The following is a 23169-nucleotide window of genomic DNA, read 5'->3' as shown; positions in this document are numbered from 1 at the left end:
TTTTTAAAGTGACACTAGCAGTAAAGTCAGTTTGGGAATGCTGTTTTCACCACTAGTTTAAAAAGTGCAAGGAAAGGGATGGAAAAATGGCTCAGCTGTTACAGGGTAGGCTCACAACCAAAGAGTGTGAGGGGACAGTTAGCTAGAAAGATGGCTCAGTGGTCAAGGGCACAAGTTGCTCTTCCAGAGAACCCCCTCTGCACAAACATGGAGGCTCAAAGCCATCTCTTAACTCCAGTTGTAGGGGAGACAGTGTGTTCCTCTGGCTTACACAGACATCACGTCCTAGCATGGTGCAGACATGCATGCAGATGAAATACCCTGGCACATGACTGTGTTAAGCATGAAAGGGATGTGGATGTTGTCACTAACTGATTGTTCCCCATGAAAAGAATGGTGAAGGCAGTACTGACAGTAGCAAGTCGCAACACAGACAAGAACCCAAACCCTTTCTAGGGCGGGAGCAATCTTTATTTAGTTTAAGCTTAAGATAAAAAGCATAGGCAGTAACTTTTTTTACTAGTCAATAGAAAGTAATTCCGCAAGCCACAGGAGAGCTGGAAAGTACTTACTGAAAGGAAAATATTTAGAGAAAATAGACATCCATACAAAATTACAAAAGGCCTGTAATAAGAATAAGTCCATTTCAAGGAAAGCACAAACTCATTTAATTTATAGAACAAGTTAAAGCCTTAAAAAATCTTAGTGGAAATTGAAATATGCAGACATGTATAAACATTCTACAAAAGATGGTCATCTTCCTGAGTGTACTAAAGCTACAGATGTGAGGTGGTGGGGAGGCAGAGCAAGAGCCCTCATGGGCATTTCCTCTCTACACACTGTTTCCCTCCTTCTTCGTACTCCTGTTTGGAAATCCACATCTGCTGAAAGGTACCCTGCAAGAAGCAAACAAACATTACATAATTATCCCTCGCTTTTACTACAAGATACAATTCAAGGTAGACTCACCACTGCCCAGCGGAGCCAACTCCTGACAGCCTCAGCTTCAACCCAACTTCGAGAAGAAATGACCTATCGCTAAGGACAGTGCACCTGGGCCTGCCCAGGGCCAGAAGAGGGATTATAAGCCGAGGCTCAACTGCTCCCACTGAAAAGGGAAAGTCAATGTAGGCTGACAGTGTCCACAGATAAGGCATTCTGTTGTGTCCCAACATGGAGCCAAGTGCCACAGTGTAGACCTGTAGTCCCAGCACTCTGGAGGCTGAGGCAAGTTGGAGGCCAGCCTGAGGTTGAAGGGAGGGTGGGGGGTGGGTGGGACATAGACCATTTTTATTGTGAATGTTTTTAAACAGGTAACTCCTACCAGGTCCTCCACTCATCTGCCAGTTTTTAAATGCAAAGACTGAGATCATTCTTTTAAAATTTCTGCTTGTATTGAAAATTTATGACTCAATATTATAATAAATAAACAACCATTAGCAGAAAACCCAGAGTTCTGTTCTAGGAGGAAAAGTGAGAATTACTCAGTACTAAGACAGATTTTTATCAGTACAGCATAAATATTAAAAGCATTCTTGGGCCCCAACAAAAAGAACCAGTAAAGATGTAATAAGTAATTATCCAAAGAAAAAGATGGTGCATAGTCAGATGAAAGAACTGTCTTTATAAGCTTCTGCACGCCACTCCCATTCTCACAGCTCCCCTCTCAACCCAGAGTTTGTCTCAGCAGAATCTTTACTACAAAGCAGCTTATCTACTAACCAAAGATGCTAGGATGGAGCCTCCAATCCATGAGCTGAACCTCCGTTCCACCGTCGTGTTGTTTGCAATCAGTTTCAAGCGCATGCTCTGCAACACAGGAAACATGAGGACACTGGGGTAGCACAAAAGCCAACTTGGGGACTGAGTGCTGAACACCCTCTAGGGTCAAGGTGGCACACACATCTAATCCCAGCACCTGGGTGGGACAGGACAGTCTGGTCTACAAAGCGAGTCTGAGGACCAGTGGGGCTACAATAGCACCCATATTTCACAGCCATCACATACACTCACTGCCCCCACACACACAAAAGAAAAATGAATAACTTTACATGGTGTCAAACAGCTGAGTAAATAGTTGCCATAGGTTAGGCTGCTTCATAAGAAAGGTCTTAATGACTATTGGTTAAAAAAATGGACGACATGACTCGAGAGAACTGGGTAAATACAGGCCTGCAGCACCCCAGATAGGAAAGCACTGGGCTACAACACTGAAACCCATGCTCTAACTTGTGCTGCAGCTTGTCTGCATCTCCTCAGCAGGACACTCCCGTGAGGTCTCATTTCTGCAGCGATAAAGTAAGAAACTATGCAGTCTCCTTCCCTTGAACAGCTACTGAACATGTTTTGTGGTGTCCTTTGAGCACTGACACTGTTATTTTGTAATCTCATTAGAGATGAAAAGACAGAATTTATATGTGTATATAACTCCTTCCAGAGCTATTAAACACAACAAATCGGCAAAGCAATAAGAACAAACATTTTCAAGGCTGCATAAAAGAACAGCACTTAGAATTCATGACATACTCTGAAAAGGTACCACAGTAGCACTTCATTTTCATTTAAAGTCTCGCACCCACCCACCCTATCCCCACATTTCCAGCTATCTCAAACTCTTCCCAATCAAAATGCCAGATCACAAGTAACTTTGGATCCATAATGTCTGCCTTCCACATTCGTGCTTCTGCCCAGCAGGGTAGCTCATGTCTGTAAGCCCAACACTCAGGCTGAAGAGACCAAATGCTAAGCAAACTAGCCTGGTATACTATGGGACTACAATATATGCCCTATCTCAAAAACCTAAAACCTTAGGGCTTCTGTTTTGAACACGGTTCAGCCCAGGCTCGCCTTGAGCTTGTGCTCGTCCTGCCTCAGCCTCCCATTAGCTGGAATAACAGGTCGGCACCACCTCAATACTGTATTCATCTCACTTTCTGTGTTTAGGGGCTTTCCCCTCCTCCTTAGGAATCTGCCTCAAGATAATTTTCAAGGCGTCCATACCAGACACTACTTGCACCAAAATGTGGACTACTTGCACAGTGAGCTAACACATGCGGTAAGGTAGAGCACAGGATCAGAGAAGGTGTCTGGTCTAGAATGGAACCTTTCTCCTGACACTTTTCTGGATTTTAATTACTTCATAAAGGACTAAAGTTTCTAAATTAACTCATTAAATGGGAAAAAAGGACTCATTTTAGTACTTTAATTATGTGTATGCATGTGCCTGTGTGAGCGTATGTGCACATGACTGCAGCTGCCTGAAGAGCCTACAGAGGGCACTGGGGCTCCCTGGAACTGGGACTATGTGAGTTCTGGGAACTCAGGTCCTCTGCAAGAACAGCTCCCGCGGGTAAGGCCAAGCCAAACCCTGAGCAGACCCTGGACGAGTCACTCAGGTCTGTAGCTATATTTGTGAGCTTTCTATGGAATCCAATGGTCAGAACTACTACTGCAGGGTCTAGACCACTGGTTCTTAACCTGGGGGGCTGGGACCCCTTTGAGAGTTGAATGACCCTTTCACAGCGGTCACATCAGAGATTTACACTATGATTCATAGCAGTAGCAAAATTACCGTTATGAAGTAGCAACAAAAATAATTTTGTGGTTGGGGTTGAGCACAAGAGGAGCTGTACTGAAGGGTCACAGCATTGGGAAGACTGAGAACCACTGCCCTAGACTATCATCTCCAACAATGCAGTATGCTGAAGGCTGATGTCAATCACGGAAGTATATCAGCATGCACATTACACTTCCAATTCAAACATACAGCATATGTAAAACAGGAGAGGTCAAAAACAGACAATTTCTATGGACACACGTAACAGCCTTCAAGCATCTTACACCTAGTATTATTAACACACCATGCACATTACCTCTCCAGATTCTCTTCTCCTTTGAAAACCAGCACCATGTGCCCTATGAGTGTGTGTGTATGCATGCATGCTCATATGTACGTGTGTGTGTGTGTGTGTGTGTGTGTGTGTGTGTGTGTGTGTGTGTGTGTGTGTGTAAAATGAGGTGGAGATAGATAGAAGACATCTAATTTGACCTCTGAACTGCAGACAGACATGCATGGGTGAATGTACCCACACATGTGCACACAACATGCACAAACATGAAAAAGTGGTTAAAGTAAGAAGAGGAGCCAATAGGTGCTATGTAGGACATCTTGAATAATAGAAGACACTACCCATACACAAAGGCACACAATTATCTATTAAACTCCACTCAGTAAAAACGGGCACAACTAAATAACACAAACAACAGAAAAACTTACTGGGGGAGTTTTCTGAGAAAGCTCTCTATTTAACCTGTCAGTGAAGCTCTGTATTAGCGTGTTTCCTCCTGCTACAATCACACTGCCGTAGAGACCCTAGGAGAGAAACATAATCATTTCCACGTTTCCAACAACAACTAGTGTTGTTTGGTGCTGGGAGTTGGACCCAGGTACTAACTTGGCTGTTTTTCCTCTTATTCAGTGTGTGTGTAAGCAGGCCACAGTTCCTGTGTGGAGATTAGAGGACACTTGTGGGAGGTGGTTCTTTTTCCAGCATGTGGGCTCTGGATCAAACTCAGGCTTTCAGGCTTTGATGGCCAGCTCCTTTCTGCACCGAGTCATCTTGCCCGCCCAGAGCCACTAAACTAAAATTATTCTTAAACTTGTATTTCTTATGGGCAGACAACTGCTAATATTAGAAGTACATTTTGTAACAGTATTCGTCTTTGTTTACCTGGAAGTTACGGTACCTTAAATTAGATAAAATTGTTTCAGGATCATGACAGATAATGATCCTCTTTGGAAACATCCCTGGCCAAATGCTTTCTCTTTGAAGAAACGTTGCCATTTTTAAAACCTAGGCTGAGCCTTCCAAATAAAAACATCATACTCACAGAGAATATATTTACTCCTAGTGTACATGTATTTATTGAAATGTAAATGTCAACCTCCTTTTTTAACTGGCAATGTTCTCAGTTTAAAAACCTACTCCAAGCATTAAATCATCTAAATTTTGAAACAGAAAATCCAAAAATTGGGTCCCATATGCTAACAACATTAAGCGAACAGAAAATGATCTCAATAAAAAGCTAGTTCCACTCTTCCAAGTGTATTTAATTCCCTACCCTGAAGTGACCTTGTTGGAGCTTGGTCTGATATACTTTGATGCTAATTATTGCTTGCTGTCTCTATACCCCAAGGCTGTTATGTAACCTCGCCTTAGGAACTTCCTGTTTGACCAATAAAGAGCCTTCACACCTGGGCAGGGCAAATCGGATCGGTGTGGCTATGGTTCCTCAGCTTTGGGGAAGAGGAGGAGGAAGGAAGGAGGCATCCCCAGGGGTTAGGTGGAGGAGAAGTGCATGGCCGGCGTGAATGGAGATTTGGCCCAGATGATGATAATTATCCCATTTTGGGATTATGGAGGGAGGCAGCTCGATAGAAATTTTTAGAAGCATATGGTATGGGATTGGGGCAGGTATAGGATACCTGTACCACTATGGGAAGAAGTTTAAGGGATTACTATCTGCCCTGCCCCAGGTTTACTAAGGCTATTTTAAATACAAAAGGTGTCTGTGTCTTGATTGATTGCTAGCTGGTTAGAAAAATACCACTGTAATAATAATTATAGGCCTGATAATAAACATTATTAGGCCATACTAATAAATTATCCACAACATGACCTTGCACAAAAAACAAAAACCGTGGAGCAGAAAAACAGTTGAGGGAATTACAAGAGCTTGCTGAGCACATCTGGAGGCAGGAGTTTGATCCTGAGAACCCATGGGAAGGTGTGAACACGCCCAACTCCACAAAACTGTCCCTCCATACACAAAACACACGTGTGTATACACACACACACACACACTTTTTTGTTTACTGTAGACCACCACTTGCACTGTCCTGGAAGTGGTCCCGGCTTGTCGCTGATGCAGCACTCCTATCTTCCTATCTATTCACATCATACTCTGTAAGCCAACTACAGTAACCTGACGAAAACCAAGACGGAATGTGGGTTGTAAACTAAGTGGACTATAAAAAAAACTATAGCTTAATAAAAAGTAGCAATCTAAATGACTATAGTATATAACAAAGTCAGTATAGTATACGAACAGTTTAAAACTTGACAGAGCAGAACAAATACAAAAATCACCCGTGTCAAAGTTGCCTGCTTTAAGCCACATCTTTCTGGAAAAATAGAGTAGAAGTCCAGAAAAATCATCAATTTACTACATTTTAGTAAACTGATTTACTACATTTTAGGAAATCTGGAGTGGCACTGGCTAAGGATATTCTGTGAGGATGGAAGTGTGCTAAGACTCTTCCCTGTCTAGATGAACAGCCACACACCATGGTCACAGAAGAGCTAGTGCAGTTCAGGAGCTGAGCCGGCGTCAGCAGCACCACTGTGGTCCTACACCCCCCTTTCCTGGTCTCTACAGCTCCACACATGGTTATAAACAGCCCTCAAAGCCAGTGGCCAAAGCCGCAAACCTAACGTGAGGCGTTTCACTGCCGAAGAGAGTGACAGAGGCTGACACTTACTGGTCTGATGTCAATGTCACACATTCCAACACTTGTCGTGACGACGTGACTGACTCCCAGCATTGTGTTCCCAGATAACCCCTAGAACAAGAACGCAAGTGTTCACATGGGAGCCCTTCATGGCGGCTTCAGTCTTATTTAGGCCTTATGTCCCCTACGTTCTCTACACAGGAAAAGCCACAACAGTTATGAAACTGGGTTTCCTACCTTTACGTTGGAAGGGTCAAATAATCCTTCAGGAATTTTTAGCCGCTCTGCACCAAAATCACAGTTGTAACCATTGGGGAATTCGTAGTGAACAGTTGGCATCTGTGCAGCCACCCTGCAAATGTAACCGTATTTCACATAGAACAAAACAACTTTGTTCAAAACTATGGCCCTCCTACCGGTGTGAGGGTTACCAGTATCTGAGAAATCAGAGTGCAAACACCTAACAGCAGTATTCAGCATACACTCTGTGTTTTTAGGCTAAACACATTCTACTGGTCTGTAATCAAGCACAAGCCCTCATTGCTGAGACAGACAGAAGACATACTGTTCATCGTAGGTGGAGTCCGACACCTGAAGAACCGAAGCTTGGAAATCTTGGATGACGCACTGTGGACAGAGAAGAAACAAGTTTGAAACAACTCTGTAACGTGCACTTGGTTCCGGCTCTGTGACCACCTACTTATGACATCAGGCCAATTTCTCACTGTTGAGTCATTTGAAGAGTGTAACTCTACCAAAGCCCGAGCATCAACATCTACTATGACATGGGAATTTACAATTTATAACATAAGTTAAATTCATTTCTATAATTGTAATTACACAACTTAAGTCCATTTCAATTGCAGTGTTTATGGAATAACATGAGGCTAAAACCAACCAGGAGCCTGCACCACTGACCACCAAAAGAAACCCATGCCAGAACATCCCTCTTTCCCTCACAAGTAACCTGACTGATTGTTTTGTTCTGTTCTTTTTGTTTGTTTGTTTGTTTGTTTGTTTGTTTGTTTTCCGCAGACAGGGTTTCTCTGTGTAGCTCTGGCTGTCCTAGAACTCTCTATAGACTGGGCTGGCCTGGATTTCAGAGATCCACCTACCTACCTTTGTCTCCCTGTGCTGGGATTAAAGGCATGCGCCACCGTGGTAACTTGATTTTAAAATCAAGATTTTATCACCTGAATATGACATGCACACGTCACACACCTCATATAGAGAGCTCTAGTGACTACTCAAGATGAGCATGGCCCACAGGCTGACATGGAAACCTCTTCTGACGTCTGCACACAATCATGAATCCAAGCATTTCCCACATTCTAACACACAGAACTTTGGGTGCAACAGGCTCCAGAACACACTTGGTTACAGTTCTCTATCCTTCTACTATTAGAAATTCGTGTGTGTCTACGGGACGGCAAGCGCACCGACCTCTCACCCACACAGGTCTACACAGTCACATTTTCAGTAAAGAGTCCCAGCGGTTCACTGCTGAAGCAGTCACACACTTGGGCATGTCTGATAAGAAATCACACCTGAGCTGTACTAAGTTCTACACAAACTAAAGCCATTTTTTCAACAACAGTGTAAAATAGCATGCTTGCCTATTTCTAAGACCAAAACCTCTTTCATGCCTTCCAACTGCTATGTAGGAGTTTATTTGTAGGGACTGTTTCAGTAATATAGAAAGTGTGCCCCACCCCATGCCACTCATTTTGTCAGATATTAAAAATATCTTGGCTGTCCCTGCCCGATCCAGAGGCAGGCAGCCTGCTAGTCCCTCCAGGGTAATAAATGTCCTGTACTATGTAAACAAACAAAAACAAAAACAAAACAAACAACCCCAGAACCTTAGAATTAACACCTGATTGGTAAAGACAGTAAGGCTACTTACATTGCACATGTAATTGTGCCAAGACCTCGTAACCTGTGGCAATTTCTCTTTTCTTTTCCAGTTTGCAGGAGAGCCTTCCCGAACGGCCTCCTGAGAACAGAGAGCATGCTAAGAGACTTCAGGGCAGGAGAGGAGGCCAAGGCAGGTCACCGGAAGGGGCGCCCCAGGCTGCTTACTTTTGATGCAATCATGTATGGGGGGATGAGCTCGATGCTCATCTCCTGGAAGAGCTCTCTGCACTGCATGGTGATGAAGTCTCCAGCAAGAGGGGACTTCACAATACCTGAGAATCAAATCCAACAAGGCTGAAGGAGCCAGTCTCAATTCCTTGGGACTGGGAATGTGTTTACAAAGAAGTAGGTTACTTTTCGTCGAATTAACTAAACTATCGCTCCAAAGAGTAAAGCCATGCATTTAAAACATATTACTTGGGAATGGATGTGCTCAGATAGAAGTCCTGGTCTGTCCTCATTATCTGTGCCCGCATTAAGCAGTTACCTTGTTGAAGGACATAGCCATCGTGGACTGGAATTGCAGTGGTGTGGGTAGCTCCACTGTCCAAAATCAGCCCAGTAGAACGACCATTAGCAAATCTAGTTTAAAGCATTAAGGAAATTAAGTATCAAGGCTCTAAGATAGTGCTAAATATGAAAGGCTGCTCTTGTAACGTTTAAGCCAGCTGTTTAAACATACATTATCATTTGCATTGTGTAAAAGCATGTCTAGAACAAAAACTGCTGTCAATAGTTATTTATCTTAAAAAATACAAGCAGGACTCTCAAAATGTTTCTCTTGAATTAGGCTGGTTAAAATGAACATATTGAAAACTTCTACAGCTGATCAAAAGGCTTAAAATAAATAGAGACACTTTTAATAACACTTACAAAAACCTGACGAGAACACCAAGAGGCTGTGACCAGAGCAGGAAAGCGCTGGAGAAGCACTGCAGGGACACAGTTCCCGCCCTCTACCCAGTGAGCCCAACAACAGCCGGAGGACAGGACAGCTCCCATGCCCTCAGCTGCGTGCTGCGGCCTACATGCAGGCTTATGAGCTGGACCTTTCACTGGCTCTTCAACTACTTCCTGAACATTTATTGCATCCAAGTCTGGTGCCTACTAACAGTTCAGAAGAGGTAAAGGACAGAGAAAGGGTGGGGTGAAGGGCAAAAGGTTGCCACTAAAGTAATGCCAATCTAGCCCTGAAGGGTATCTAGTTTAGTAAAGTAAGAGGTCACTTTATCTGCAAAGAGAAGAACGCGGGCTGTCGTGGAAGATAAAGAAGAGGCCAGCCAGCTGGTTCCTGGGACTGCCGCGGTAAGCTGGGGAGAGTGGGGATGGAGCGGGAGAGGCCCGGGAACATGGTAGCTCAGAACTACAGACGTTCAGCACAGCCTCAAAGTAAAGAAGACAAGGAACACGGAGAGTGATCCTGACTCAACACAGAACGATTTTAGAATGAGTCCAGAAGTGCTCAGAGGCCCCCAGAAATGAGAGAATCTGTTAGCTACACATCTGACAAAGGATTATTCCCTAGAATACATACCTAACTCAAGAAACTAGCCTAAAAAGAAAAGCAAGCTAATCAGCTTAGAAGATGAGTCACCAATGCAATAAACATGAGAAAATGCTCAACACTCTTTAACGCTACCATGAAATACAGATTAGAACCCCAGTGAGATTTCATCTCAGCCTAATCAGCAAAAGGACACACAACAGAACTCTGTGAGAAAGGAGACCTCACTGCTGGTAGTAATGTAACATTCCAGCAACTATGAAAATCAGTTAAGAAGACCCTCAAAAATTTCAAAGTTACTACAGCATCCAGTTAGACCTAGTAGATCTCTGCCAACAGAAGTCAGCACAGCACACACAGAGATGCCCACACACTTGCTCCTCACAGCCACGTCACAACGTCAGCCTCAGTGTCATCAGCACATAGACAATGTGGTCTGCACACACCTGGAGGTTTGCCGAGCCAGAAGGAATGAAATAATGCTGTGTGCGTGAAAACTGGAGATCAAATAAATGAAACAAGGCAAAGACTGTGTGTACAGTGTTATTTGCAAATCCAAGAATTTCTCACAGATACATTAAAAACACATGCATTCGCACATATGCATACCCCCCGCCCCCCCCCACACACACACACAGACACCTGAAAGGCAGAGTGGAAGAAGGAAAGAGGCAGAGTATCAGGAGGGGGCAGTGGAGCCTGAGGAAAAAGTGGGTGAGTATAGTCCAGGTACGTGACATGCTTGAAAGTGATAGTCTTCACGAACCCCAACACTATATACAATGAATATACACCAAGAGCAGGAAGAAAAAAAAAAGCTTAAAAAATACTGAAATATAGGTGCGAAGCTACAGAGCAGGAAACACGTTTCCACGAGTATCTTGCATCCAGAGAAAACATCCCGTTACGTAAGGATACGCTGTCAGAACTGCAGTTTTGCAAAGGAAGAAGGCAGGGATGCTGTAGTGCTCAAACATCAGCTCCGTCAGCTTCTCTCTCTTCGCCCTGGTGTTCCACTGGAGAAGGGAGGAAGGACCAGGTAATCATTGCACACTAATTAAAGCGCTGACACACTTTATGCTACATTACAGAGCCATATTGAAGAAAAAAAAAAGGTTAAGAACTTCCTTTTTCTAAAGATCAAAAACTGTCAGCTGCTATGAGTTCTTAAAATAACGCCTTTCTAAGTCACAGGAAAATTAAGATTCTAAAAACAAAAGTATTCTTATATATTAAATCTGGTGATCGAAATCCTAAATATGAATTTTAAAGCATGGAATCATTTCACTTGTAACTGGTATTCACAAAGCCAATTATTTCATTTGCTTAAATAATGTTATAATCACAATCAAAATTAATCTTTCCCCAAGTTTCCAAACTCAAAATGTGAATTTTGATGACTCCCAGCAAGATGGCTTAGCAGGTAAAAGCTCTTGCCCCAAGCCTGACAGCCTTAATTAGATCACGGGGCCCACATGGTGGAGAGAGCTAATGCCTGCAAGGTGTTGTCTGAACTCTACACACACGCGCGCGCGCACACACACACACACACGCACACACACACGTTTGTGTACATGATAAATAAATAAATAAATGTAATTTTAAAAAAGAAAATCTTCAAATGAGGGAAAGTAAAGCAAGAAAAAGAACAGACACTAGAGAAACTCGGAAGTGGGGCTCACCGGTGCTTCCGACATGAGAACAGGATGCAGGCTGGCTTCGGATTTGACGTGCATCTTGTAAGTATGATCCAAAATGGCCTGGAAACTGTCCCAGTCTTCAACTATAACAGAAGAGTCATAGCTTGAAACAAACTTGGCTGATGATGAGTGAGTGCAGAGACCGTTTCTATGACTGAGGGAAGCTACTCTAGGAGACTCCTGCTACCACACTGAAGACACACAAGGAAAAAGGAACGAGGGGAGGGGCTGAAACGCAGAGGAGACCAAGTCTTCCCGCTGTGTGTGCCACAGGACATGCTTCCCGCTGCAGCTGCACAGGGAAACGCTCCCTCCTCCCCTTTTAACTCCGATCGTAGTGAATGGTGCCATTTATTTATCACCTCCACCAAGATTCGAGAAAATCCTCTCAATTCTCCTCTCCTTTCTGCCTCTTCAATCTCTTGGTGCCACCTGTTGCCTGGATACCTAAAAACTACTCCAGGATCCCTGCCCTCGGTGGCTTGCACCCTCCTCTCTTCCATCAGAGACGTTCTCCTCTCCTGCTGTCAGCCTGTCTCCAGTACTTCCTCCAGCCGACGCTGCATGCTATCAGTGAGTCTTTTGGGATGGCAAACAGGAGCACACTGCACCTTACTTAGTTTCCCTTGGTCAGCTTTCAGGGACCATCCCAGGGAGCTTCAAAGGAAGACAGTGCTCTCTGCCTACCTTTCCTGCAAGTGACCCTAACACACACAATGCTGCAGCCATATCTGTAAAACATTTCTAACCTAGTTCTCTCACAGCTCCCCTCGCTTCACATAAGCTGGTGTTCTTCTGCTGCTCTTGGCCTTGTTGGCCTGTCGAATTCTTACTTCACGGCTCAAGACTCAGCATGTCGCCTCCTTTATGAAAAGTGGCATGAACTCCCCTCTCTAATCCCACTGTCTCCTGACCACATCTACATAGCTTTCCCTGTCTGTATACAGTACAGTTTCCTGTGCACTCACCAAACTCTACTGACTGTGTTTAAAGAAAAGAAACACTTGCACATTTTGTATTCTTGGTATCCAAAATATTACTTTGTGGAATTAAAACAAACAAACAAAATACCTGACGCCCATCTTGTAAGAAGTTACTATTTATATCTAAAAATACCGTGAACTCGGTATTCAAACTCATACCCATTCCATTCTTGAGCGGCGAGATGGCTTCCATGTTCTCCCTGGGCACTCGAAGGGCATTGGTGTCTATGTAGTAGGTGGGACCACCCTGCTTCCCTTTGTCCCCATCGATTTCCATCAGTGTGCTTCCGTCATCTCTCTCCAACACCATACCGATAGCCGTGGGGAAGTCAACCTGGGAGAGTGCAAACACGATGTGGAGCACCTCTGCTTTCATTAGAGGTTGTTTCTGCAGGCACCACAGATGACTCTTGCCTAGCTAAGTAATTCTGATCACTGTTCTTACCTTGGGGCAGTCCTCACCAGCATAGCCAGCCCGCACTGTGTATGATCCAATGTCAAAAACAAGGGCACCAACTTCATCTGAAGAGATTAAAAGAGAATTAATGAAGAAATTAAGGGAGTTGCACGCAACTTTAACCCCAGTAACAGAGGCAAAGGCAGACACATCTCTGAGTTCCAGGTCAGACTGGTCTACAGAGCTAGTTCCAGGACAGCCAGGGCTTACACAGAGAAACTCTGTCTTGACAAAGGGAGGGGGGGAAGGAGAGAAAATTAGCACTAGCAACTTCCAAGTGTATAATATTTAAGCCTTGTAAAAACTCATTACATCCACATATCTTTAGCTAGAACGCAGCTTTTGTCATTGTTGTTTTGAGACAGGGTCTCTCTGTGGGACCCTAGCTGTCCTGGAACTCATAAAGCTCCACCGGTTTCCAACTCCCAAGTGCTGGGATTAAAGGTATAGACCACCATGTCTGGCTTGAACTGAGTTTTAAATATGCCTCCAAGATTTATTTAATTAAAATATACCAAGTCATACATTGTTGATCAGTGGTGGTTTAATCAGGAAAAACGTGGTACACTGATAGCAGGTAGTAAAGGTTCCTTACTTTTAAAGGGACTATTTAGAAACACTACCCTCGTAATCGTTGGAACTGAGGAAACAAGAAGGAACTGTTACCAGAACCTAGAGAGGTTTTGTGTGGAGAGCTGCTAGAAGCTGTGGCATCAGATGAATGGTGCAGTGAGCTATGGCTGCCTATTCAGGGAGGAGGGACCAAGCTCACGGACTCCAGCCTCCAGGGAAGTTCTACAATGCACCATCTAAACTGAGACACTTTTAACATGGGGGGGGGGGAGTGGCTTTTAATGATTACACTGGACCTAAGGGCACAGGCGAGAAGTACAGTTACCCTACTATCACCAAATCAAAGCCCAAACCAGAGGCTGAGGCAGCACACTGGGTCATCTACACAAGCACAGGAAGGGTACAAATAGCAGCAAGGGGATCCGGAGGCCAAAAAACAAAAACAAAAACCAAAATAAAACAAAAGCACAAAACACTTAGTATACTTGAATACCAGTTCATTAATTAGGAGAAATTACGTTCCATGCAATGAACAAACTCAGCAAAACATGAAAGCTGGAAAGCATGGAGAATCAGAGCTTGAGAGTAATTATACAGGCCAATTAAAAAGCATTTAATGCAAGTATCATTAAAGCTACACAGTCTAGGCATTAGGAGATAGTTTAGTGCTGAGAAAGAAAGTGGCAATTATTTTCATCAAGTGCAGAAGAAAGCCTCCATTTATATTTTCCAAGCACTTTGCCCCAAACAGCAGGCCTCCTAAAATAATGCACTTTGGCTTTTCAGTGGTGATTTGTCAAAGGGTTTCCCACACACCAACATTTAAAACACTAATCCTACTTACCGTTATTCAACTGCTAAGGCCTTAAGAGAAGCTCTTCTATCCGGCTAGATAAAGCTGCACATCACTATAGCCACTATGTGCAGCCTAGCACTAGCTACAAAGAGCAATCACAGAGCTACTTAGTTTAGACATATCCAGTTTAGAGACATTAGTATTTTAAAAGGAGACGCATGTGCCATTGTTTGAGTGACAATGTCTCCTACAGGCTCTGATATTTGAGCATCTGGTCCACAGTTGGTGATGCTGTTCGGGGAGGTTTAGAAGGTGTGGGGCTGGATGTAGGAAGCTGCCACTGGGGACAGGCTTTAAGTTTAAAGCCTCGCCATTCCCAGTTTGCTCTCTGCTTCATGCTTGAGTTTGAATATGTGCGCTCTCAGGTTCCTGCCCCTGCCACCATGCCTGCTGCTAGCTGCCATACCTCCCCGCCATAATGGACTCTTATCCCTCTGGAATCATAAGCTAAAGGAAATTACATCTTCTAGAAGTTGCCTTGGTCAAGTCTTTTGTCTTGTTTTGTTTTGTTTTATCACAGTAACGGAAAAATGACTAATGCACTATGTGAACTGGGTAATTTACTAACTCCGCTTCAGATTCCTAATTTGTAAAATGTATTTAATACTTTTCTCATAGGATACTATAACGACGTTTTAAGCACGATGTATAAATGCACTTAATAGTGCTGACAAGCACCAAGCACAGTAAGTATTAGCTACTTGTAACTATTGCTGTCACATTCTTTCCAGGAAAAAGATACACATTTAAGTTTCTAGAGACACAGCTACAGTTCATTCTTACAAAATACTGCACAGCAGTTACAACGAATGGGCTCAGATCCACTGACTCAAAACAGATACAAATTTGCAGTGTGAGGGTACTATTCAGCTCAGGATGGGTTCATGCTACCGGTACACTGCAGAGAAAGGAATGCCTTTTCCTCATCGCAGAAGCTATACGCTCCCAACTTACACAATTTACAAAAGAACTCTTTTAACTCTGAGCTGGTTGTAGAACTTTCCCCAATACTCTCTTCTTCGTTAACGCGGGGGATAACAGCACCCCCTCCTGCCCGCATCCACCCCCCAGAGAAGAGTCTCTAACTAGTTACCTACTCGTAACAAACAAAACAAAAACAACAATCACTTGGAAGCTTTGCTCTCGTTACCGCTGACCTATAAAAGGCTCCCGCCCAGCTGGACAGGAAAACAGCGGCGTGTACCTTAGCGCTCCGCTCCTCTAGAAACCCGGCACGCCTCGAGCGAAGTTGAGAAACGTAGCAGCTGCTGCAGGACCTGGAGCAGCAGCCTCAGCACCGGGGGCGACTCGCACCCAGTGCCCACCCCAAGGGCCCGGAACCTCTGCCAACTGCCGGGAAGGATCGCACGGCGGAACTGGTAAAGCAAGGGACCCGACGTGCCGGGTGACTGCCATCAGAGTCCCGCCGGTCCCGGAGCCCCGGGTGCAAGACTCGGCAAAGCCCTCCCTCGAGGCCATCTCGGAACCCCAAGAGAAGCCGAGAAAGTACTGCGCGCGGGCTCTAGTTCCGAAGGGTCAGAAAGGCCGAGGCCCGTACGAGGACCGGAAGAACTGGCCAGAGACCGGAAGGGCCCGCAGAGGACCGGAGGGAAACGAAAGCGACCAGGGACCGGGCCGGTCGTTCCGGCCCGCAAGCCCCGAGGCGCCGCGGCGCTCGCTCACCTCCGCCGTACACTCCACCGCTCATGGCTACTGTCGGGCCGGGACTGGCCGGAGACTATCGGGCGAAAGATAGCGGCGGCGCGACTCCACTTCCCGAGAACGCCGACCCCGCAAGCCTGCAACTTCCAACGCCGCCCCCTCCGGCAACAAAGCAGCAGCCGCACGCCCGCCGCGCAGCCACTCTTGCTGGTTTCTCTTATTAGCCAATGACAAGGGGCCCGGCTTAGTCTCTAGCCAATCAGAATGTGGGTTTGCTGCATCCCCGCGCGGTTTAGCCATTTTGGCCAATGGAAGGCAGCCGAGGGGGCGGGGAAAGAGAGAAGCGACGGAAGAAGGGAAGGAGTTGGGGTACGGGCAGGAGAGGGCGGAGTTTCGCGGACGGGTAAGGTAGGCGGAGCTTCCACTAGCGGACGAGAGAGTGGGTGGAGCTGCCCTTCGCGCGCGACTAGAGTGGGAGGGAATTCATAGGTGGGCAGGCGAGTGGGCGGGACTTTGTGGGGGAGTGGGCGGGGTTTCGAGAGTGAGTTGGTACTGGTATTTAAGAGACAAGGCTAGTTCAGCAACCTAGCTGGTCTTGGTGTGTGGCTGATCCTCAGGAGCAAAGGAAACTTAGATCAGAGAAAGGCAGATGTCTGCAAGGAGTACGGAATTTAAGTTAGTTAGCTCGTAGAAATCCCTGGCCTTGGATTGTGATGAATTCGGATTTTTTTTTAATCAGAAAAGACTTCAACTACCATTTATACTTGTAAAGTAAAAGTGTGCTACACTTTGAAGTAATCAGCAAATCAGATATATAATAATAGGATCCAGCATTTTTAATGGCTATTTATAATAAATGATAATATATTAAATTCAGATAGCATTTAAAAACCATGACTTCTTTTCTTCTGTGAAAATCACTCAGCAAGTAAATCGAGAGCCATTCAAGGAAGCACCATTTCTAAGTACATCCTCAATCTGTGTCTACTGGTGTGTTTGTTTGAGACGGGGTTTCTCTGTGTAGCCTTGGCTGTCCTGGGCTTGCTTTGTAAGCCAGGCTGGCCTTGAATTCACAGTGATCCCCCTGCCTCTGCCTCCTGAGTGCTGGGATTATAGGCGGGCTTCACCAAGACAGATTTATGTATACTTAGTCTCCATTTCTATCAGTGTCATCCTGAACTCTGCCTCTTCTTCCCCGGACTACTACAAGAATTCGTTCCTCTGCTGCTTTGGGCTTTAGAGAGCTTGATCTATATAACAAAACGCCTGAACTGGCCGCGTCGTCCCAAAGCTCACGTTTAAGATTGCACGCATCCTTGTAACTGTTAGCAGTGTTTAAACCGAAGTGTCTAGGGACTTAGAGGCTACTCTAACCTTAGGAAGGTTGTATAAAATCTCATTCATCTCCATGCCAATGAGGTGTCAGAAACTGACCTGTCCTAGGGTGGAGAATACGGCTAGGAAGCAAACACTTTACTGTTCACCTGACGCTGAGTGCCGTGAACCGACACCGATGGTTTGGGATTGAGTTTTCAGAGACTAGTCTCCAAGATGTAATCCTCCTCCTGCTCCTCCTCCTCCTCCTCCCTCAGTCTCCTGAGTACTGGAATTGTGTATTATTACATTTTAAGTGGTTCAAAAACATTTTTGAAGAAAGCTACAATATTCACATGTCATCTTACACTCTGTTTATCGGAGCGTGGCCAAGTTTATTCACTGCTTTGGCTCTCAGAGAGCAGAGGGAGTAACAGTGATTGAGGCTATGTGCCTGATTACACTGTAGAGCATGTTACTGCCAAGTGACCTACTGGGAGGGTTTGCTTACTTCTCAGACAATGTATGCAACACCTAACAGCTTGCCTGAGTGTTATGTATTGTGGTCCCCATGGTCACAGTGCTCACTGCAGATCAGCACCCACAAATAGTTCCATTTCTAGTCCATCTTTGCATGTTTGACCAAATAAAGCTCCTGAGTTATAAGGGATTGTGACTCCAAGACAGACTTGGTGGCGCACATTTGGGGGCAAGAGGGGGGGCAGGGGGCGGGGCAAGAGGGGGGCGGGAACCAGGAAGGGTTTATCCAGCTTCCATTTCCATATTGCTGTTCATCATTAAAGGAAGTCAGGACAGGAACTCAAACAGGACAGGAACCTGGTGACAGGAGCTGATGCAGAGGATGTGGAGGCGTGCTGCTTTCTGGCTTGTGTGATGAGAAAGTGGTCTTGCCTTGGTCTGGGCCCCGAGGTGAAGGCAGCCCCACTGAGGCTTTGACTTTACAGACTGATAAGCATCTGTGATAGACTCAGCCGGAGCCTTATCGGCCCAGGATTGAAGACAAGGGCCCAGTGGCGACTCCAGCCAGGCTACTGTATTGCAAAACAGACCATCAAGGAGGAGGAGGACGAGGACATTGAGGAACCAGAAGGAGAGCGATCATTGCAACCCTGCGGGACTGCGGGAGGGCTCTGAGGATTTTGGGGTGGGTTGTGAGCTCGGTGGAGTCCTCCAGGTTCGGTCCAGGGACAGTGCAGCGCCTTCTCTCAGGTAGATGATCTGCTAGATTCCCAGAGAATTACGCCGAGGGAATTGCCCTGCGGAACTGATACCCAGACCGTTTCATTCTTGTTCTCCTTAATCTCCTTTCCCTCCTCTTTGGGGTAGTGTGGTTGTAAGGGAGGTACATTCCTTTAACACATTCATAATAAAGTGTAATTTTTAAGGAATCTGAGCCAACACTACGGCTTTCGAGAGGCAGAAGCAGGTGGATTTCTGTGAGTTTGAAATTAGCCTGGCCTACATAGTGAGTTCTGAGCCAGTCAGCGCTACAAGGTGCCTACAAAGGGAGACCATGTCTCAAAAAACTAAAAAAAGACTATGGCCCCCTAATGAAATATCAAAGAGAATTTATTTTTACTTTATAATATATAGTAATGCACCTAAAGCATTACCATTTAAATGCCTAGCAATTCATTTACAGATTGATGAATTTACAGAGTGATATCCTGTACCAGTACAATCTGTAACATCTCCCATGAATGCAAGAACTAAATCCTAGAACTAAAATACCTCTTTGGACTGAAGGAGAATCAAACGTTTGTCCCCCTGGTCCAGAGTTCAACAGGAATCAGAACTCTTGCAGGGCTGATCACAGCATCTTGAGCCCCCTGCATCTCACCCAGAGGAATCCAAGAACTGAGAGCATAGAAGCCAGCTTGTAAGAACGCTGGAAAGCCATGGTTAGGGGTCTTTGATGATAGAAGAAATAAAGATACTAGAAAATAATATTCGTTCATAATTTCAGCTTAGCTCAGCCTCTTGATATATCACTGGAGCAGCGACTTTCCAATTGGGTGAACTTCAATGAAAATTAGCTTCTCAGTATGCCTGATGTGTCAGGACTAACCACGTGTTAGACACAGGAAAGAACCCGTTTAAGCCTTTGATTTGAGGATGGCCTTAAACTCACTATGAAGCCGAAGATGGCCTTGAATTTCTGACCTGCCTACCGCAACCTCCAAATTTCTGGTGCTATAAGCACCACCACACCTCTACCTGGTTTATGCTATGCCCGTGATCAGACCCAGGGCTTTATGCATGTGTAAGCATTCTGATGCCTCAGCTAATTATTATTTTTTTTTTAATGAAACAAGACACTAAAATTATTGACCCAGAAGTGTTGAATTGCTAGAAGAAGAATCTGTTGAGAGAGGAAAACTGTACAGCAGCTTAAGAGATTTGACTTGCAGCATGGCAGCCTGTGTGGTTGCTTGGTTGGTCGGGTTTTGTTTTTTGGAGATAGCATTCCTCTGTGTAGCCCTGGTTGCCTTGGAACATGCTCTATAGGCCAGGCTGGCTTCGAACTTAGGGATTTGCCTGCCTCTGCCCCTTGAGTGCTGGATTGCACCACCGTGCCCAGCTGCAGCTTGTAGGTTTTTTAAATTCTTAAATATTAGGAAACTAAGGCTGGAGAGGTGGCCTGGTGGTTCAGAGCACTTGTTGCTCTTGCAGAGGACCCAGGTTCAGTTCCCAGCGCCCACATCATGGCTCAGCATCGTCCATAACTCCAGTTCCTGGGGCTCTGACACCCTCTTCTGATCTCCCCAAACACCAAAACACTGTGATGTACAGACATCATGCAGGCAAACATCTATGCACATACAACATGTCTTTAAAAATTAGAAAACGACTATACAATACATCAAAATGGAAATACTGAGCCTGATCCCAGCACAGCACAAAACACCAGAGACTGTGCTTTTTTGTGTGTACAGTACCTGAGGGCTGCGATGTGCTTCTGCATCACGATTACTCACCTGTAGCCTGTGGTCTGCAGCCTTGCCTGGGCCTCAGTCAGTGTCACTGATAGTATTCGGATTAAAGAGCAACAACAGCTCAAGACTGCTGGTTGTTTCTTCGTTTCTCACCGGGCTGCGCGATATCGAAACAAGCAGTGCCTGGGATTGGGCGGGCTAGTGTGTGCAGGGCTCTGAACTGATTTCTCAGCACTCCAAAGACAAAGCAATTCAGTGGTCTCTATCTTTACTTGGAACATTTTTTCCTAAACTTGGACACTGGGTAGATCAACCCAAAGGCAATACACAGTGAAGTCTCACATACATAAAGTCATCTGGCCAAACAGTGTGTGCTCAATGACTAACTCTGCCTCCAAATCAATAGATATTGCCCTTTCAAAAGCCTCCGGTAATATCCACGCATGAATTTCCCATTCCCGCATGAAACTCCTGGATTCACCTCATGGGGGCGCTAGTCTTCCGTTCTTATAGTACCACACAGTTCTCAGCAGGCTCTCACATTAAGGAATTCAGTGGTCACTACGTAACCCCAAGGATCTCTTCCTCAGTTTTGTTTTATTTTATTTGTTTGTTTTTGTTTTTAATTTACTGTTGAAAAAGTTTCAACTGTTAGACACAAAAGCTAGGAAACAAATTCGGAAGACTATCTCTGTTTAAAAAAAAAAAAACTTTAAAAAAGGGGGCTAAGCCAGTAACCAGCATTTCTCCCTCGTCTCTGCTTCAGTTTCTGCCTCAAGCTTCCTGCCCTGTTTGTGCTCCTGGCCTGACTTCCCTCAGTAAAAAGCTACGATTGTAAACTGTATAAAAGGAAGCATTTAATTGGGGCGTTGCTTACAGTTTTGGAGGGTTAGTTCATTATCGTCATGGTGGGAAGCAGACAGACCTGGTGCCGAAGCAATAGCTGAGAGCTTTATATCCTGACCTGCAGCCAAAGACACTAGACCTGCAATGGGTTTCTGACATCTTAAAGCCCACCCCCATGGACAAACCTCCTCCAAAAGGCCACACCTCCTCCAACTAGGCCACGCCTCCTCACCTTTTTCCGTTTCACTAAGTGGTGACCAAGCATTCAAATATATGAGCCTTTGGGGGCCATTTCCATTCAAACCACCACAGCGTGCACATTTTATCACAGCAATAGAAACCCGAACAAGACAACGGCACCACGACATCAAGCTGCTGACATACTTCATATCTTCTGAGACCTCTCTTGAATTTGTCATTGGCTGCTTCTCCCTAGGTCACCATAAAGCCTTTCCTCCATGTGTGTTCTTGCATGTCTGTGCCCAAGTGTCCTCATCTACTGTATTGAGTTAGGACATACCCTGATGACCACGTAGCAATTTCAGTTAAAGACACTTTGTCCACCTCTGGCCTCACTTGAGGCACTGGGGTTGTGACTTGAACATATGTATTTGTTTTACTTAATTACATGTATGGAGGGGTATGTACATGTGAGTGCAGGTACTCTAAGAGTCCAGAAGAGGGTGCTGGATCCTGGTGCTAGGGTTATAGGTGGTTGTGAGCTGCCTCACATGCGTGCTGGAAGCTGAATTCAAGTCCTCTGCTAGAGCAATATGACTGACTGGGACAGATTGCCTGATTATAGGCAGACAATGAACATTGGCAAGGAGCTTACAGTGACTTGGGGGGAGAAATTAACAGCAGATACCCAAAAAGCAAGCAACTTCAGCTCATAAAATGAACTCTAGAGCTCCTATATTTTACACTGATGTCAAAAAAATTAAGATAGGCAGGTTATAACTGAGAAAATATAAGTAAGGTGGTTGAGAATCCTTATGATTCAGATAAAAAATCAGAACTATATACAATTCTGATGGTGTTAACAGATTTTTAAGACTCTCTTAATAGTAACTGACTCCCAATGTGCAGGAAAAGTTGTTTTGTATATAGAAACTGCTGATCTAATTCAGGATGATTCTGACTTAACTTCACTGTTAATTCAATTACAAGTGAGCAGAAATAGAAACCATCCATTGTACTGAACACTTGTCAGGTTCTCTTTCACAAGGTAATGATGGAATTGATCAACTGTTGTAAGAAGTCTGTTAGAGGCTTCAGAGTTTCATAAACAAACAAACAAAAAGCTGAAAGGTTTGAACAATAAAAGTTAAAAGAAGGAACATTCGGTCACTTGGCAACAAGCCAAGGAAATTGTGAGAAAATGTCCTACTTGTTCTTTATATAATCAGACTCCATTATCTGCAGGAAGTAACCCTAAAGGTAGCCAAAGACATAAAACTGGGCAAATGTATGTGTTTCGTTTCACAGTTTGGTAAACTGAAATGTGTGCGCCATACTGTAGAAACATATCAGAATTTCAATGGACAAAAGCCTTAAGTTCTGAAAAGGCTGATTCTGTTGTTACACATTTATTAGAAGACATGGCCTTTATGAGTATACAAATTATGACTGACAGTGCCCCAGAATATGTCTCTAATAAAATGAAATGATTTTTTAACATATTAAAATATGACACGTATTACAGGTATCCCATACAATCCTACAGGACAAGCAGTTGTTGAAAAATCCAATCATACTTTAAAAGAGATGCTTAGCAAACAGAGAGGGGTATCAAAGACCTCCAGAGATAGGTTACATAATGTTTTATTGACTTTTAATTCCTTAAATGCTAATGAACAAAAACAGTGGCTGTGGAGAGAAATTGGATT

At 44.6% G+C, this 23169-nt stretch overlaps 1 protein-coding gene across 2 annotated transcripts; it reads right to left on the bottom strand.

Moving 5' to 3' along the window:
- Positions 1–453: 453 nt before the first annotated feature.
- Positions 454–16375, bottom strand: Actl6a (actin like 6A). 2 transcript variants are annotated; one of them, XM_051157038.1, is made up of 14 exons: positions 16185–16375; positions 13061–13137; positions 12775–12949; positions 11615–11715; positions 10851–10948; positions 8916–9010; positions 8594–8700; positions 8418–8507; positions 7077–7138; positions 6749–6863; positions 6542–6622; positions 4277–4372; positions 1723–1809; positions 454–896 (listed from the first exon to the last, which is right to left on the bottom strand). In XM_051157038.1, exons 1-14 carry the CDS (start codon positions 16207–16209, stop codon positions 816–818), a joined length of 1290 nt encoding a protein of 429 aa, XP_051012995.1. In that variant the 5' UTR covers positions 16210–16375; the 3' UTR covers positions 454–815. The 2 variants fall into 2 exon arrangements, with proteins under 2 accessions (XP_051012995.1, XP_051012996.1); XM_051157039.1 differs by lacking the exon at positions 16185–16375 and adding an exon at positions 15706–16076.
- Between the last annotated feature and the right edge of the window lie 6794 nt (positions 16376–23169).

Source organism: Acomys russatus, chromosome 15 (genome assembly GCF_903995435.1).
Source record: "Acomys russatus chromosome 15, mAcoRus1.1, whole genome shotgun sequence".
NCBI classification, from domain to species: domain Eukaryota; kingdom Metazoa; phylum Chordata; class Mammalia; order Rodentia; family Muridae; genus Acomys; species Acomys russatus.
This window is presented reverse-complemented; position numbering and strand designations above follow the sequence as displayed.

Bases quoted from the DNA above. Each gene is read 5' to 3' on its own strand.
- Actl6a (XM_051157038.1), bottom strand. From the start codon at position 16,209: ATGAGCGGTGGAGTGTACGGCGGAG. The intron at 6,623-6,748 runs GTAGGAAACCCA...TTCTTGTTCTAG, and splicing joins TTGACCCTTCCAACGTAAAG to GGGTTATCTGGGAACACAAT. The intron at 897-1,722 runs GTTAGTAGATAA...TGCTTCTTGCAG, and splicing joins GCTCCATCCTAGCATCTTTG to GGTACCTTTCAGCAGATGTG.